This window comes from Pagrus major, chromosome 11 (assembly GCF_040436345.1).
Source record: "Pagrus major chromosome 11, Pma_NU_1.0".
NCBI lineage: Eukaryota > Metazoa > Chordata > Actinopteri > Spariformes > Sparidae > Pagrus > Pagrus major.
The window spans coordinates 15,942,636-15,957,973 of NC_133225.1; the positions used below are offsets into that span (position 1 = coordinate 15,942,636).

At 42.3% G+C, this 15,338-nt stretch overlaps 1 protein-coding gene across 1 annotated transcript in view; it reads right to left on the minus strand.

Annotated features, from left to right (window-relative positions):
* Window positions 1-394: 394 nt before the first annotated feature.
* cacna1ea (calcium channel, voltage-dependent, R type, alpha 1E subunit a) overlaps window positions 395-15,338 on the minus strand; it is a 98,049-nt gene continuing 83,105 nt past the window's right edge. Inside the window, exons 27-48 of the mRNA XM_073475992.1 lie at window positions 15,235-15,246; window positions 14,925-15,021; window positions 13,698-13,858; window positions 13,117-13,254; window positions 12,301-12,502; window positions 11,431-11,595; window positions 10,600-10,710; window positions 10,440-10,520; window positions 10,145-10,330; window positions 9,927-10,018; window positions 8,818-8,980; window positions 8,483-8,610; window positions 5,826-5,922; window positions 4,089-4,194; window positions 3,788-3,895; window positions 3,529-3,629; window positions 3,185-3,291; window positions 2,801-2,969; window positions 2,402-2,530; window positions 2,016-2,163; window positions 1,203-1,384; window positions 395-919 (exon numbers count right to left, since the gene is read on the minus strand). Coding sequence (XP_073332093.1) covers window positions 395-919; window positions 1,203-1,384; window positions 2,016-2,163; window positions 2,402-2,530; window positions 2,801-2,969; window positions 3,185-3,291; window positions 3,529-3,629; window positions 3,788-3,895; window positions 4,089-4,194; window positions 5,826-5,922; window positions 8,483-8,610; window positions 8,818-8,980; window positions 9,927-10,018; window positions 10,145-10,330; window positions 10,440-10,520; window positions 10,600-10,710; window positions 11,431-11,595; window positions 12,301-12,502; window positions 13,117-13,254; window positions 13,698-13,858; window positions 14,925-15,021; window positions 15,235-15,246 — 3,208 coding nt within the window. The remainder of the gene's footprint in view (window positions 920-1,202; window positions 1,385-2,015; window positions 2,164-2,401; window positions 2,531-2,800; window positions 2,970-3,184; window positions 3,292-3,528; window positions 3,630-3,787; window positions 3,896-4,088; window positions 4,195-5,825; window positions 5,923-8,482; window positions 8,611-8,817; window positions 8,981-9,926; window positions 10,019-10,144; window positions 10,331-10,439; window positions 10,521-10,599; window positions 10,711-11,430; window positions 11,596-12,300; window positions 12,503-13,116; window positions 13,255-13,697; window positions 13,859-14,924; window positions 15,022-15,234; window positions 15,247-15,338) is intronic.

Below are 15,338 nucleotides of genomic sequence, written 5' to 3' on the forward strand. Positions count from 1 at the left end.
TTCACCTCGGTTCGATGTCTCCACCACATTTTGTTCAAAAAAACAATCAAAACACTAACGTGTGTGGGAAGGCTTGGCCACACTTGCCTGCAGTGATCTACTTATAGAACAGTCAGTCTCTGCTGCTGTCTTGATTTGGCAAATTTTCTCTATTGAGAGCACACGCACACGTAAACACACACCCATGTGCACGCACGTAGCCTCCCTCCAGCGCCAACGAACACACACACAAGAACACGTTGCAGACAGACACCCAGGTATCCAGGTAAATAGTGTTCAGTCCTGCCTGTTATGCTACTGGTACTGAGAATATAAGTTCTCAGGAGCGGAAGCCTTGTTTGACGCCACGTGGAGCTTCTTTGACTCTCCCTGTGCATCCTCTTCATCTCTGGTTTTAGCAGCGGTCATCCTCGTCCGTGTCACTTAGCAGCTCGCTGGCTCCGGTCCCACTCGCCTGGCCCAAATGCTTCCGAAAATGCCCGTTAGGAACCTGCCAGGAGTGTCTGAGCTGAGGGGCGGAGCTTATGGCGTTGGCCCTGCCCAGGCTGGTTGCCATGGCAGTCTCAAAAGTGAGGGTGTCTTGCCCGTCGCCTGCCTCTCCAGCGCCGACATCCTCGTGGAATGGGAGGTAGGGCTCTGAGATGTAGCGGTGAGGAGATGGGTTGCCCTGACCTCCGGATGAGCCCAGGCCTTCCTTGTCAGCCCTCCACGAGGTCTCTGTGGAGACACTAGGGCCGTCCTGAGGCTGGGTCTGTCCCTCAGAGGAGCTCATCAGTGTGGGAGAGGTGTGGGCTCGGCAGACCAGAGGGGAGTAGGAGATGTACGGCCGCGGGCGAGATGGTGTCTGTGGCAGCTGGCGTCGATTACGAGGAGTACTGGACTCCGAGGCTGAATGGGCAGGGCTGCCTGAGGCGTTCACCTGTAAATAACACACGCAGAATAATGAAGAAAACTAGTGTTATAGACCTTCTCCTACAGTTTCAGCTGGAGAGACAAAGTACTGCTGGTTTTCTGGTCTCTTATAGACCATATTCACATGGCGGCCATTTTCCTCTGAGAACCACACGATTAAATCATCTAATCTCTATTCAAGTTAGCCAAGAGCAAAACCAGAAGTTGTGGGCAACACAACATGGAAAATCTGGGTATTTTTTATGAGTAATGAATGCGTCAGTGTCAGTATGGACAGTGTGCACTTCTACCTGTTTCTGTAAGGTGTTTGCGCGTCCTTCGCTCGGTGAACGGGACTGTCTCCTTTCACACGATGGATCCCGGCTGCGCTCCTCAGAGTTGCAGCGGGACACGTCGGGAGACAGGAGGTGGCGCCGCTCCTTAGATCGCCCTCTCTCATGGCTGCTTGTTTCTCTGTGGTTGATTCTAGGACCTGAGAAGCAGAGGTGCAGATTTCAGTAAGTAAATCAATTTTCATTTATTAATTAGTCAAAGCCATTTCTGTTTTAATGAATGCTTTCCATTTCCATAAGCAGCTGTCCACATCCAATCAAAATGGGTACCTCAGGAGCAATGAAAATTCACATTTCAGTTAATAATACTGTTTCAACTTGGTTGTTTATTCAATATAAACTTAATTTTCAGTTTTCAGACTTTTCACTCAATCCTTCAGGTTATTGTAGCTAAAAGGTGCTAATTTTGATTTTAAAGTCAATTATGATTAAGGAGCAGCCGAATTCAAGCACAATAGCCTAAAGGTGCACTTTGCAACTTTTTTCATGCCGATATACAGAGACAGAGGTCTTGATACAAGGAATAGTAGTTTGCAAGACCTAACATGAGTTTTAAATCTACTTTAAAGCCACATGTTTACATTTGTGTTTGTATATTGATTTAGGGTGGGGTGAGAACAAAAAGATCATAGGTTAATAGAACAGTGACCTAAAAAGCTACGTAGTGCACCTTTACGTATTGCAAAAGATACTGTACATTTATTCACTTCAAAAATCAAACTTAACAACTAAGAATATGTATGAGGAGGTGTTTCAGTAACACGATATGACCTCTGTAGCTCCTCTGCCGAGGCCTGTATGTGTCGTCAGGACTGACTCTCTCCAGAGAGTGCTGTTCCTGCCAAAGGCCGTTCACACACTGGTCTCCGATGGTGGAGAAGGAGCGCTTCATCAGCTTACTGTCTGCTGACATCCCAGGCTACACACACATCGAACAAACAGAGAAGGAAACACTTCCTGTAAGTAACCATGATTGACACCTCATCAGCAAACATTCCCTCTCACTCGCATAAGATGACTATAATGACTGTGTTGACATGTGTGGACAAATAAAATATGTACATTTTGATTATTTGTTGACTTTTAAAGCACTTTCTAATACAAGAGTTGTTCAGAATTACATATAGGGTTGAATAAAGGTTATTAATCTTTATTACCTGTGGATCAACAGCCAGTCTGGGCATGGAGGATGCTCTGATAGATGCTGTCCGCTGAGGTGATTTGATAACTGTTGGGTCCTGTCTCGCCTGCTGCATCACTTGGTTATACTCCACTACATCTGGCACCTACGCAAATACCACAGAAGAAGAGAGGGTTGGCTGTTTCTCTTTTTTTTCTCCTCTAAAGTCTCAAGAATCAAACCTCGGACATTTTACTGAGTCTGAGTCTCTGTGTTCACTTGAGTATTATTATCTTATTATTCTCTTATTATAAAAAATAACAACTGCAACTTTTCACAAGGCTGCTGCATAATTGACTGCTGATGGGTTTCGTTGACCTAAAGTTCACCCTCAGCAAACTTTTCTTTTCTTTTCACACTACATGTAGGTGGTTACCAGTGTGTGTAAATGATGGTGGTGGTGATGTGGGCGGTGGTATGGGTGGTAGGGTGAATGGTACTCGTCGTCGTCGTCCTCCTCCTTCTCCTCCCTGGAGCGAGACAGCGGCTGCAGGAACATCTCTTGAGGAGAGATCGGGCTGAGTGCCACGAAACCTCCTCTGGTGCTGAAGGAGCACGCACACACACAGACAGGACAACTGCATTACATACACGCATGAATTTGTCAATTATTTTTGATGTCAAAAAAGGAACAGAAGGTCAGTGAAGTCAGTGATCAGATTCGAACTATAGAAATCCAGATGGCTCTATTTCTACCTGCATAAATAATCATAAACCAGTGTAAATAACTGTGAGGGGAAAATTAAAGTTGAGTATTTACAGAGCAGATCCGGCACTGTGCCTGAGGAATGAAAGGGATTTGGCGTTGCATAGGATTTCTTGAGGCAGAGAGGAGGCATCCATACGCTGGAACATAGGAGCATGTTTCTAAAACACAAAGAGGGAGATGGGAATTAAAACAGGCTACAAAAACGGTGCTTCAATTACAACATGGACATTCACAACAACCGATATATCGTTGAACATTAGAATAAATCAAGAAACTAACAGATATAGCGTGCAACATTTGAATTGTTAGATGATGAAAATAGCACATTAATGCTATAAAACTACTGCACATCAGTGACTTCTGGGTGCCTCATAGGAATAATTAAATTAAAGTACCTGCTCCTCCAGTTGCTGTCGGAGCTTCTTGGCTTTGCTCTGCTTGTAGTAGTCCATAATCATCATGGCGGCGTAGATCTTCCCAATGGTCATGTCACTGGCTGAAAAAGGAGAAAGCAGAAACCATCACGCCATAGATATGACCCTTCAAAAGAATACATTATCAATTAAATGACATTTACTGCTACAACTACTGTGATAACAAAAATATATATCATTCTTTTTTTTTGATCCTCCTGGTTGTTTGTGCTGATGTCACCTTTGTTAATGGGAACCAGCAGCTCCAACGACTTCTGAGAGAGATGAGGCCAGATGACACTGATCTCCTTCTGCAGGTCCAGGTCCATCTGATTTCTGTCCTCCCCTCCTGGAGATAACACGCACGCACACACACACACGCACACACACACACACACACACACACACACACACACACACACACACACACACACACACACACACACACACACACACACACACACACACACACACACACATAGATGAAGTATTTTACATCACAGTTGATGTGTGAAAGCTTTTGATTTGATATTCAGTCCAACCTCTGGCAATCTTGATCTCCAGGGCGGTGCGGATGAGGGCCATGAGGGTGGAGGTGAAGTGAACGGACATGTCCTCGTCCACAGGCATGTTCATCAGGACGAGTCTCTGATGGCAGCAGAGAGAGCGTCATCATCAGTAAACATATAACATATTAGAAAGCAGAAGTGCAAACCCAGAGCAGCTGTGGTGGATCATAATGAAGTCCTTTTATCTTTATCATAATGACTTAATATCCTTAATATCTCAAGATAACAAATTACAGTGTTCTGGTACTTATTTTTCAATGGCTGCTGTCACAACATGACAATTCATTTAGCCTACAGACTTGACAATGAACAGTTAAGATTTGACATTATCAAGTTGGGAAATAGGCAGAAATGCCACCAAGTTGCTAATTACTTAAATATTGCTTGTTCCTTTCATTACAAACAACATTTAAACAAGTTTCAGCTCAGAAGAAATTGGAACATTATGAGTGAGTTTTCCTACTCACCCATAAATCTGTTATGGAGATAAGATAGTCAAATTATGATTTCGGGGCTTCTATCTTAAAAAAGATTGTTTTGATTTAATTTTTGATTAATCTAGTGATTATTTTTCATGATTAATCTCCCCCAAGAGCCCAAACTGATGTCCTCAAATTGCTTCTTTTGTCCAATCACCAGTCCAAAACTCAAAGGCTCTTCATTTACTGTCATAAATGGCAAAGGAATGCATCAAATCCTGACATTTAAGGAGCTGGAACCAGCAAATGTTTAACATTCCTGCTTGAAAAATCACTGAAACGATTAATCATAAATAGTTGGCAATTAATTTTTGTTTGTTCAAGTGATTAATTGACTAACTGTTGCCGCTCTACCTAAAATGATGAGCGACCACAGCTTTTCTGGGCGTCACGACAAAAAAAACAGTACGTTTCCACACATTTCATATAGCACAGTTTGCTTTTAAACAAAATTAACAAAACATCACTGACGTATACAGAAGGACAGAGAGGAAAACCATGTAATTATCCACTACATCTTGTTTTGAGACACAAGAAACAGTAATTATTTGATGAACACAAGAAAACTGACTAGACAGCTTGTTACTGAATGTCAAGCTGGAGAAACACAAAGAAAGAATGTGTTTTGAGATCTGGAAATAAAAATTGTATTCGCTCCTGTCCTTCTGTAAAGGGAGGTGCTATTTATCTAGGTTTATAAAAAAAAAAAGATAAAACTCAAGCAAAATTTTATCTCAGATGGAGCATGCTTTCAGGCTCAAAGACATCACAACAACACATCCAGCACATCACACAATCACACACAGATGTAACTCCGGGCTGTGGTGGGAGGCACATGCAGACAGAGAGAAGTAAGTATGAAAGACATGAGAACATTTGACTGCAGATTAAGCATGTAGATGTTTGACAACTTTCTGATTAATGTTCTCTAACTGATATCGAAAAATAAGCTCCACCAAGACGCTTTCATCAGATAACAGCAAAAAAAACAGATGATGACGTCTTATTTTTTCTGCCAAGATGCAAAGCAAAACAGGCAATCATTACTGCAGTGATTAATCATCTGCCAGAGACAAACTTAAACTGTTTCAACAAGCAATACTCATATACTCGACAGACAAAATGCCTTGCTTTCCCAACGTATGACACACAAAACAAGCTTTGACAATGCTTGTCCTCTCTGATTAAAATACAGAGACAGCGCCTGTTTCATCTCTTGTGTTCAGTCTACCTTATATGCCAACTTGGAGGGGCATTTCTTGCCCAGGCCTAGAGGTGGCGACATGTTGGTCAACATCTCATACATGTCAGTGTAATGGATACGACCACTGGGGGCGCCAAGTAGCCATGAAGGTGGTGATGGGAAAGAGGGGAAAAGAGAGGGAGGGAGAGGAAGAGGGATGATGTTGGAGGTGGAGGAGAAATTGAACAACGATGGAGGAGTCAGGGAGTGCGTTCCCGAGGGGATGTGGGAGGAGGAAAAGATCATAGGAGGGGGTGTGTAGGGTAAAAAATACAGGATGAAGGAGATACAAGAGAAAGGGTTATTCCAAGAAATCACAGAGGAGGAGAAAGTAGGAGAAATAAAATAGGCTGTATTCTTTCTATGCTGCCATCAGGGCATAGAAAACTGGAAAAGGAGAAAAACCTTGGACAGGATGAGCAAAGGAATGACAGCCTCTCTGGATCTGGTACAAAATACAAGATACTTACGTGGTGTTGGTGTGTGTGTGTGCCAGAGAGTACTAAAATCATCTTTACACCAGATCCAAAAGGTAGAAAGAGACAGGCTTCCCCCACATTTCTCTTCACTGCTTCAAAAGCAGGATTTAAGAATTTTAAAATCCGATAAAATCATGTTTGTTGGGGATGTCCTGTGCCTTAGTACCCTGAGTTCGGAGTGTCGCCATTCTTTGACCTGAGTAACACACCCCTAAAGGTCAAGCAGGGCAGTGACAGCTAGTGAAGGGAGGGAATAGAGGGATAGGAGGAGGTCAGGAAGCATCCCACACCAAAGAGGCAAAGTGAGTTTTTGACGTGGGGGAACCAAACCTTGCATGCCACCCTGTGTGGGCAGTTCTTTCCAAAGCCCAGGGGAGGTGAGATTGTGCGTACAACTTTGTACATCTCCTTATAGTGGATCCTACCACTGGAAAGAACATACATGTCTTTAGTTGAGTGTAATTACAGCCTTGTAGTCCATAAGAAGGGTGAATGAGGCCTTTTCCTCAAAAGAGCAGTTTTAAGACATCTAAACATTTTTTTGTGTTGTCTGTAATACACCTGTATAAGATGATTAAAATATATACTATAAAAAACAAAACAAAACAGTGTATAGAATCATAATAATGACCCACTAGAGGTGGTGTATCTGCAGAGATGCTGCCCTCTGCCTGTGTTTTCTTATTTCACTACTTTTACTTGTTTTCATTTTCTTCTCATTGTGTTGTGCTCGGGACGTTTCAGGCTTCCTGCCACAGGCCGAGAAGGGGAGCTGCAGGTCTTAGTGTCTGTTTGAGCACTTTTGGCTGTATTTACATCAAATCTGGAGGGTTGTGTGGAGGTGTAGGCATATTTACTTGTGCTTTGAAACGTAACCGTTGTCAAACTATCACAAAATAACATTGTATTTCTCCGATGCATCCCTTTGTTTAGCTAACTTTGAAGGGTTTGTTTACCAACAGCAACTGACAAATCCTGCATAGTGTACCTTAAAGTACCCATAAAACGGCTAATAAAACGCTAGTTGCTTCGGCATAGTTACGTGTTTCTTGTAAAAACATTTAGCAGCCAATAGTGCAGAATGGACGTTGCGCCCCACCGCCTAACCGCTGAGCAGCCAACGCTCTCCATGGACTGGCAGCTCCCAGTGAACACAGTTGGACCATGATGGGAAAACACCGCCCTCGACACCCCCAGAAGACGGAGGCTAGTTTGACGGAGGGAATACAGAACCGAGGTGGTTTTCTTGACTGGTTTGGAACCTGGCAACCTGTCGCTGAGTCAGCAAAGACCGCTTACTGAGCTAACAGCAGCTAACTTCATTGAGCAGCAGTTAGCGCTTACTTAAGAAACAAAGCTACCGGTATCAGTCGACAAGGAAACTCCATAGATCAACTCGGTTCCCCTAATGGCCTCTGTCGTGGTTCTCGGAGGCCTTGTACAGCCCCGGTCCTGAGGTGTTCATTGAGGAGCTGCTGGTTATCAGTTTGTTCGCAATTAGTTTAGCAACAAGTTGCTGCTCCAGGCAGAGTAGACCGAGAGCAGCAGAGAGAAAACCAGCCAAACCAATAGTGTCTCCATAAAAGATGAGCCAATTTCACTGAAATCACTGAAAGTTATGAAGGTGGGTTTTTGTACAGTAATTGTTGAGGTCCCCTAACAACCTCTGGCGATGTTCTTCTTTTTATACATCAATTGCAGCGTCATAAATAAAGAAAATGTTAATTGCACTAAAAAATTAACAAATGCCCCCGAGTGCAGGATGAGTCAACAACATTTTGAATGTGTTTCCTGGAAGTTACAAACTCTAAAATACCATTAAAGATACCTAAAAACTGCTTTCTTGCCGCAGTTGGGCATGGTATTGGTGTATAGGTGAGAACAGCAATTTTGACTTCATGGGAACTTTAAAAAGCACTTTTCTGAAGGCTGGTGAAATTGTTTGGCCATGGTTATCTGTAGCCGTTAGCATTTACCCCGTTGCAGCTAATTCAAATGCCAGATACACACATCAAAATAGATTTTTACATCTAATGTGTATCACAGAGTTGATTCAGTCTTTTTATATTTGACAGCATAACTGTATAACACATCATTTAACATCCCTGAAAACAGCTACACTATTGATGAGATGTAGGTGTAGCATAAAGACAGAGAGACACTGACCAGGCGGCGCGGTCATACTCCCCCCAGATCCGGACAAACTCATCCAGGTGGTGTGGACCCAAGATTGACGAGTCTCTGGTCAGATATTCAAAGTTGTCCATGATCACGGCCACAAAAAGGTTCAGCATCTGGACAGAAGACAAACAGAAGAGGAAGGAGAAGCCATGACTTTGTTTGTATGAGCCGAAGGCGCTTGACAGGGGAAATATTAGGATAGCGCTCAAAATATACAGACATAACATGAGACACAACGGACACACCAGGTTGAAACATGACGAGAGGTTTCGTTATTGTGTTTTAGAGGGATCCTTCATGCTCTGGTTTCCTTGTCTTACCAGGAAGGAGCTGAAGAAGATGAATGAAACAAAGTAGAAATAGGCGAAGTCGGAGCCACAGCCCCCCTCTGGATGGGACGCCTGTACTGCTGGGTCCGTCTCACACTTCTGTCCCCCGAGACAGGACAACATGATCTCCTGCCATGACTCCCCTGTGGCACTCCTGGACACACACACACACACACACACACACACACACACACACACACACACACACACACACACACACACACACACACACACACACACACACACATTACACAACACCAGGAGAAGGGGCAGGCTGGTTAAGACTGAGCGGTCCACCTCACAGTTTATTCACAGTTGTGTCTGCCATCTGGAAGGTGCAATCAAAGCACCACTCGCTTCAGAGACAGCTTAGACAGTCCAATGTGACATAGAGTTGAGTAGTCTAATGAATACATTTCCAGTAAGATTTACAAGTATTAGAGCTGATCTTTTAATCACTTTAAATGTTGATGTCGACATTTTATACAGTTGTTTTTTGTTTTTGTTGTGCCATGTGTCATTTCACGGATTTGAGATAACCAAATCCAAAGGGATCACGTTTAAATGTAAAAATAAGCACAGTATCATTGCTCAACACTTTGGTCGAGATAGCCATTTCATTATTTGACACTGTGTTCTTCTTCACCAGATGTAAACCTCTAGAAGCGTCTGCCAAGCTATTTGTTAAGGAGGTAAGTGGTACACTGCAGCATCTATCACCCCCTGACAGTGAGGAGCCTCTTGGGTAATTAGAAAGCAAAACCTTACTACTGCAGCCGTGCATCATTATTCAGACTACATTAAGGAAATGTGTTGTTCAACGAACCAAGTGTAGGAAAATATTGATGGTTTTGCAACTCGATTTAACGGAGACACGAGATGGTGACTACTCTGGAGTGCTGAAGATAAGTGATTGGATTTAGTGTGTTGAGTGACAAAGTGTTAAACGTGCAGTGTGGGACAGTTACACATAAATGAATGTCTGTTACATTCAAGCCTTGTAACCCAAAGCTCCAATTATGTCTACATGGATCTGAAACAAACAACATTATGTCCAAAGCTACCCGGAGAACAGGACTGAAGATGTCAAGGTGTCCTACCTGAAGAGCAGCATTAGAGCGCCAGAGAAGGTCTTGAAGTTGTTGTGCTGGGTAATTTGAGTCTTGTCATCCAGCTTAATGTTTCCAAACACCTGATTCACAGAGGAACAGGCACAAAACAGGCAGGACATCACATAAACAGTCACTCTGGAGGATTATATGTTTAAACACCATCTCCAGAGAGAGACAGAGAACGATCAGGTGTGTGTCTCTCTAACCTGCATCCCAATGATGGCATAGATGAAGAAGAGCATGGCGATGAGCAGGCAGACGTAGGGCAAAGCCTTGAAGGACTGGACGAAGGTCCACAGGAGAATTCGGATGGTGTAACCTTGTCTCAGAAGTTTGATGAGACGAGCTGCTCGGAAGAGCTTCAAGAAGCTCATGTTGAACGTATCAACAAACTAGGAGAGGGGAGGGAAACTGGTGTTCACTGATGGCGTTTATTACAGGAATACAGTATTCCTAGTCAGAGGTATACTCTCTTTCTTGACACTTAATTATTCTTATTACCTGCAGGTCTACCACGATCTCTGTGATGCTGCCCAAAACAGTGATGAAGTCAAAAATGTTCCATGTGTCTCGAAAGTAGTTCTGTAGAAACAGGAAAGATGCTTTGAGTCATTTCAAAAGAGGATCCACACTCAGGCTGCGTGTTGCTCTTTTCTCTCACCAGAAAGCCGAAGGCCAAGATCTTGAGGACACACTCAACAGAGAAGAGAACAGTGAACGCTGTGTTCAGGTGCTTCAGTACGGAGTCATATGCCGGCGGGGCAGAGTAATACTGAAAAAAGAAAGTCGGCAGGGATTAAACTGCAAGAAATGTGCTGTATGAGTGGGATAAAAAAGTGGAATATTCCCTAACCAGTTCACTGCATTGTAACCTGATGATACCAGTCTGATAACAGTATGAACTTCAGCGCTGCGCCCTGCAGATCTACAGGTTGATGGAAGATTCCTCCAGACCCATAAATAGTCCCTCAGTCTCTGCACCTCTCATCTGTCGCACTATAAAAGGAGTCACTCCTCTGGGGGCAGGAGCCACAGTTAATGAGGTCATGCTAAATAGCAGCCCCTGGACATTATAGATCAATATTTAATACAGGATGAGTCACCCCGCGTCTGTCTGTCTGACTGCCTGTCTCTCTGAATAACCAGCACAGCCCAAGAAAAGGCCAGTTCAGGAAATAAATAGTGGCTAGAGAGGGGTGGAAAAACACTAAAACATCACAGTGTGACGAGGTGGGACTCATCAGTTTCGACAGAGCCATGTTTCCAGTTAGGAGTGACACGTCTTGGTTTATTTTAAAACCAAAGTGTTAACAGTCGCAAGTTCATGACAGAATATGCTGCTGAGGATACGTGGAGAGCGACACGTCATTTTCAGGAGAGAGAAGACAATTTTCAGGAGAGAGAAGACAGAAGTACATGATGGAAAAACCAGTAGTCTCAGAGTCGTCCTCTGATTCTGCTCCCCACTTTCACTGTGTTTGATTTCGCTCACCTTCATCATCAGTACAATGGTGTTGAGAGCAATCATGGCCAGGACGGTGTACTCAAAAGAGGGCGACACCACAAAATGCCACAGACGGTACTGGAACGTGTGCCGGTTCTGGGGCATGTAACGGGTCAGAGGCTTGGCACTGATGGCGAAGTCAATGCATGCCCTCTGAAATACAAAGAATAATAGAAAGAGGAACGAAAGAAGCATGAAACAGTAAAAACCAAAGCACACAGTCTTTCCACCTTAATGAAATGCTCTTTTTTATTTACTTTAAACTTTTAAGGAAGAAATAGATGTTTCTTACAAGAACATGTATAGATTTACCAAGACAGTCAGAGCATATTTTATCTTTTTTTTTCTGGTGAGCCATTTTCTAAGTCTGATTGAAATTGTTTTCTCTTCTGTGTTTAAGACTTTAGAAGTGGTGAAAAGAAGGTTTTACCAGGATAATCTTTCTAATTTACATATTTTTTTCCATCTGGGTAAAACACAAGAAAAAAAAAATTCACTCGGTTCTTAAAAAAGTATTCTCCTGATTTTTTAAATCCCTGAATTTCGTTTTCTGAAAAACAAACAAACACATTGCCGTTGGTTTCAGACATGAAGTGTTTTCACAGTTAAAAACACCTTTTCACTGGTTCTCCAAGTCATAAACACAGGAGAGAAAACATTTTTAATCACCAGAAAAAAAAAAAAATTCTCACTTGCCCTTCTGGGCTTCCGTACAGAATAGACTGTAAATCTATGTTGAAGAGACAGAGAAAGGGAGACACAATGGGAAGAAAGAGGTGTGATCAAACTCAAAGTGTGAAGCGACATAAAAGAAACACAACAGACACAGAAAAAAGTGTTGTTCTTTGCTCCCTTTACCTCATTCTTTTCCAGGCTGCACTCCTCCATCATCTTATCCCCCTGTTCCTGGAAGGTGATGATGATGAGAGCCACGAAGATGTTGACGAAGAAGAAGGGAAAGACTACAAAGTAGATGACATAAAAGATGGACATCTCCATCCTGTTGCCGTGGCTCGGGCCTCTGTCCTCCTCTGTCACATCCACCGAGTGTTGCAGAACCCTGAAAGAACAGAGACATGGTGCTAACTAATGCTAACGCGAATACTGACATAAACTCCAGCAACTTAAAAATAAAACTTCAACTTGGCACAAGTTTGGCACAAAAGAAAGAGCACAATAACATCAACAACTGAATATGTACTGTATATTAAAACTGCTTAAAAAACATTCACAAAATCAAATCTGAACTAACATTATGTGCAGGAAAAGTTCCCTTCTGAAATTGAATCATGTGATACAGCAGTTTTTAGTTTGGCGGAAGTATTTGTTTTGCGGATCATATGCCAATTTGCCATTTGGAAGAGGAAATCGTTTTTAATTTATTTGTAGTTAACAAGGGCTGGAACAGTACAAACCCATGGGCACTGTCAGTGAAATATTGGTATACCCTTATTGTGAGATAATGAATGAAAAAATCTTTGTTAAATTAATCACATCTATTATATTTCCTTCATCAAAGGTCAGATTTGACCATTAACAAAGAACAAGCCAGATGTTAAAAGGTTATAATGCTCATAAAAGCTAACGAGCCCTCTGAATGGAGAAGAATGTAAAATGATACGCAGGAAAGCTCCTGCTGAACTTCCTCATCCTGCACGACAATCAGACACTCACTGAGGCCACCCCTCTCCGGTGGAAACAGTGAAGAGAGTGAGCAGAGCCCAGATGACGTTGTCGTAGTGAAACTCGTGTCTCTTCCACTCTCTTATCTTTCTCTCCCTCTTGTCCCTCCCGAAAATGATGTAGTAACCCCTGGAGGAGACGGAGGACACCAGGTACAACAAAAGAAAGTCTTAATAAAGACACATCAAACAAAATACATTAAGAAATAGAGAGGATCATATTGACTTTGAGAGGATTTTGTAATATTTGCAACAATTTTACTATCTTTAGTGTTTTAGGAGGGCATGCTGCTTAAAACTGAATGAAGGGTTGAAAGAAGGAAGGACAGAAAGACAGATGGAGGGAAATGAAAGAAGGGAATACAGAGGGAAAGATGGAAGAAAAGAAGGAAGGTAAGAAAGGTGGAGGGAAGAGAAGAAAGGAACTAAGGAAAGAAAGAAAGAAAGAAAGAAAGAAAGAAAAGAGAAAGAGATGAGGCGAAAGAAAGAAAGAAAGAAAGAAAGAAAGAAAGAAAGAAAGAAAGAAAGAAAGAAAGAGTGAGAAAGAGAATGAAGTAAAGTTAAGAGTATTACCGGCATTCCTTCTCTGTGTCCTTGGAGCTGTCAGTACAGTAGAAAAACTTCCCCTTGAAGAGCTGCACAGCGATGACGGCAAAGATGAACATGAAAAGCTTGTAGACGATCAAGATGTTGAAGACATTCTTCAGAGACGTCACCACACAGTCAAACACCGCCTGGAAGAGACACGCATGACATAAAGACGATGATGATGCATATAACTATTTATTTATCGATTTACAACCCCCCATTCCAAAAAAGTCGGGACGCTGTGGAAAACGTAAAACATAAATAAAAACAAAATGTGACAATTTTCCAATCCTTTTTGACATATACTCAATTGAAAACAGTACAGGGACAATATATTCAATGTCTTACTTCATCAACTTTATTGATTTTTGTAAATGTATATATATACACCACACTATCAATGATCCTCTAAAGTGAATGTCTTTTCCCACAGATCTTCACTTCCTCTCACAGTGACCAGAATGAGAAGATCATGGTATTAGAAGCAAACCCAGGACGACTACCTGTCAGCAGACAATCCTCCAGCTGCTTCTCAGGCCCTGCATTTACTTTAAACCCTCCCCTTCTTTTTTATTTATTCTCTGCAAGTCTCCGTCTTTTCCTCTTGATCCTCCTCAGTTTCCATTAAGTTTCCTTTTCCATTGAGGAATCTGTGTATTCATGCTCTGATGTGTCCTCATCTCCCCTCATCTCCTTGTTCTCTCCCTGTAGACAGACTACGTGTGAGGCTTGGGGATCCCAGCCCTGACAACATGTCTTCATGCACTAATGCTCACAGTCACCTCACGGTTTATCACCTCGTCTGTCTGCTTGCTCTTTTTCTACTCTCAGGTCTGCGACATGCAACTACAAGAGATGAAAAAGGAGATATCTTTAAGCTACAGGGCATGTTTCTGTCACTGTGTGTGCAAGTGGACACTGCGATATGCTAGTAAAAGAGTGATATGTGTGCTATACTTGAAGGCCAAGTTTGCGTCAGTCGCTCTTGTCCTGATGTAGCCATGAGGAATGTTTGCTTTGGTCAAAAACTTACTCAATACATCTTTTCAACTTTTAACCAAAGCTAGACATACAGCATGTTGGACAACTGGTGTCATCTCTTGGTCATTTTTAACATTTTTCATCAATTAGTCTGGTTTATGCAGGATCTTCTTATTAACATTAGCTATTAACAGACATGACAGAAACATACAAAGAGAGAGCATCTCTGACCTTGAGTTTAGGAAGCCTCTTGATGGTCTTCAGTGGTCTGAGGACTCGCAACACTCTCAGAGATTTGATGGTCTTAATGTCCCGTCCTTTGTTATTTCTGTGCACAGAGACAGACAGCGTTAGCATCTTACCATTGTTTTATAGTAAATATCACATTTTTAGAAACACCATGATTTTCAGAACAACTTCCCCCACCTTATTCATCACTCGTACAGGATGTGCAATCTGACATATTCTACTTATGTTGCACAATTTGGCACATTTAAAGATGGTATTTGTTTGAATAGAGGAAGACATTTTGAACTTTTACCCCATCACATTGCTGGTGGTCAATCCCACAGGGACATCATCCACAGACGGAGACAAACAGGAAAGAGGGACATGTATATTAACAGTTATAATGCTATAACAAAA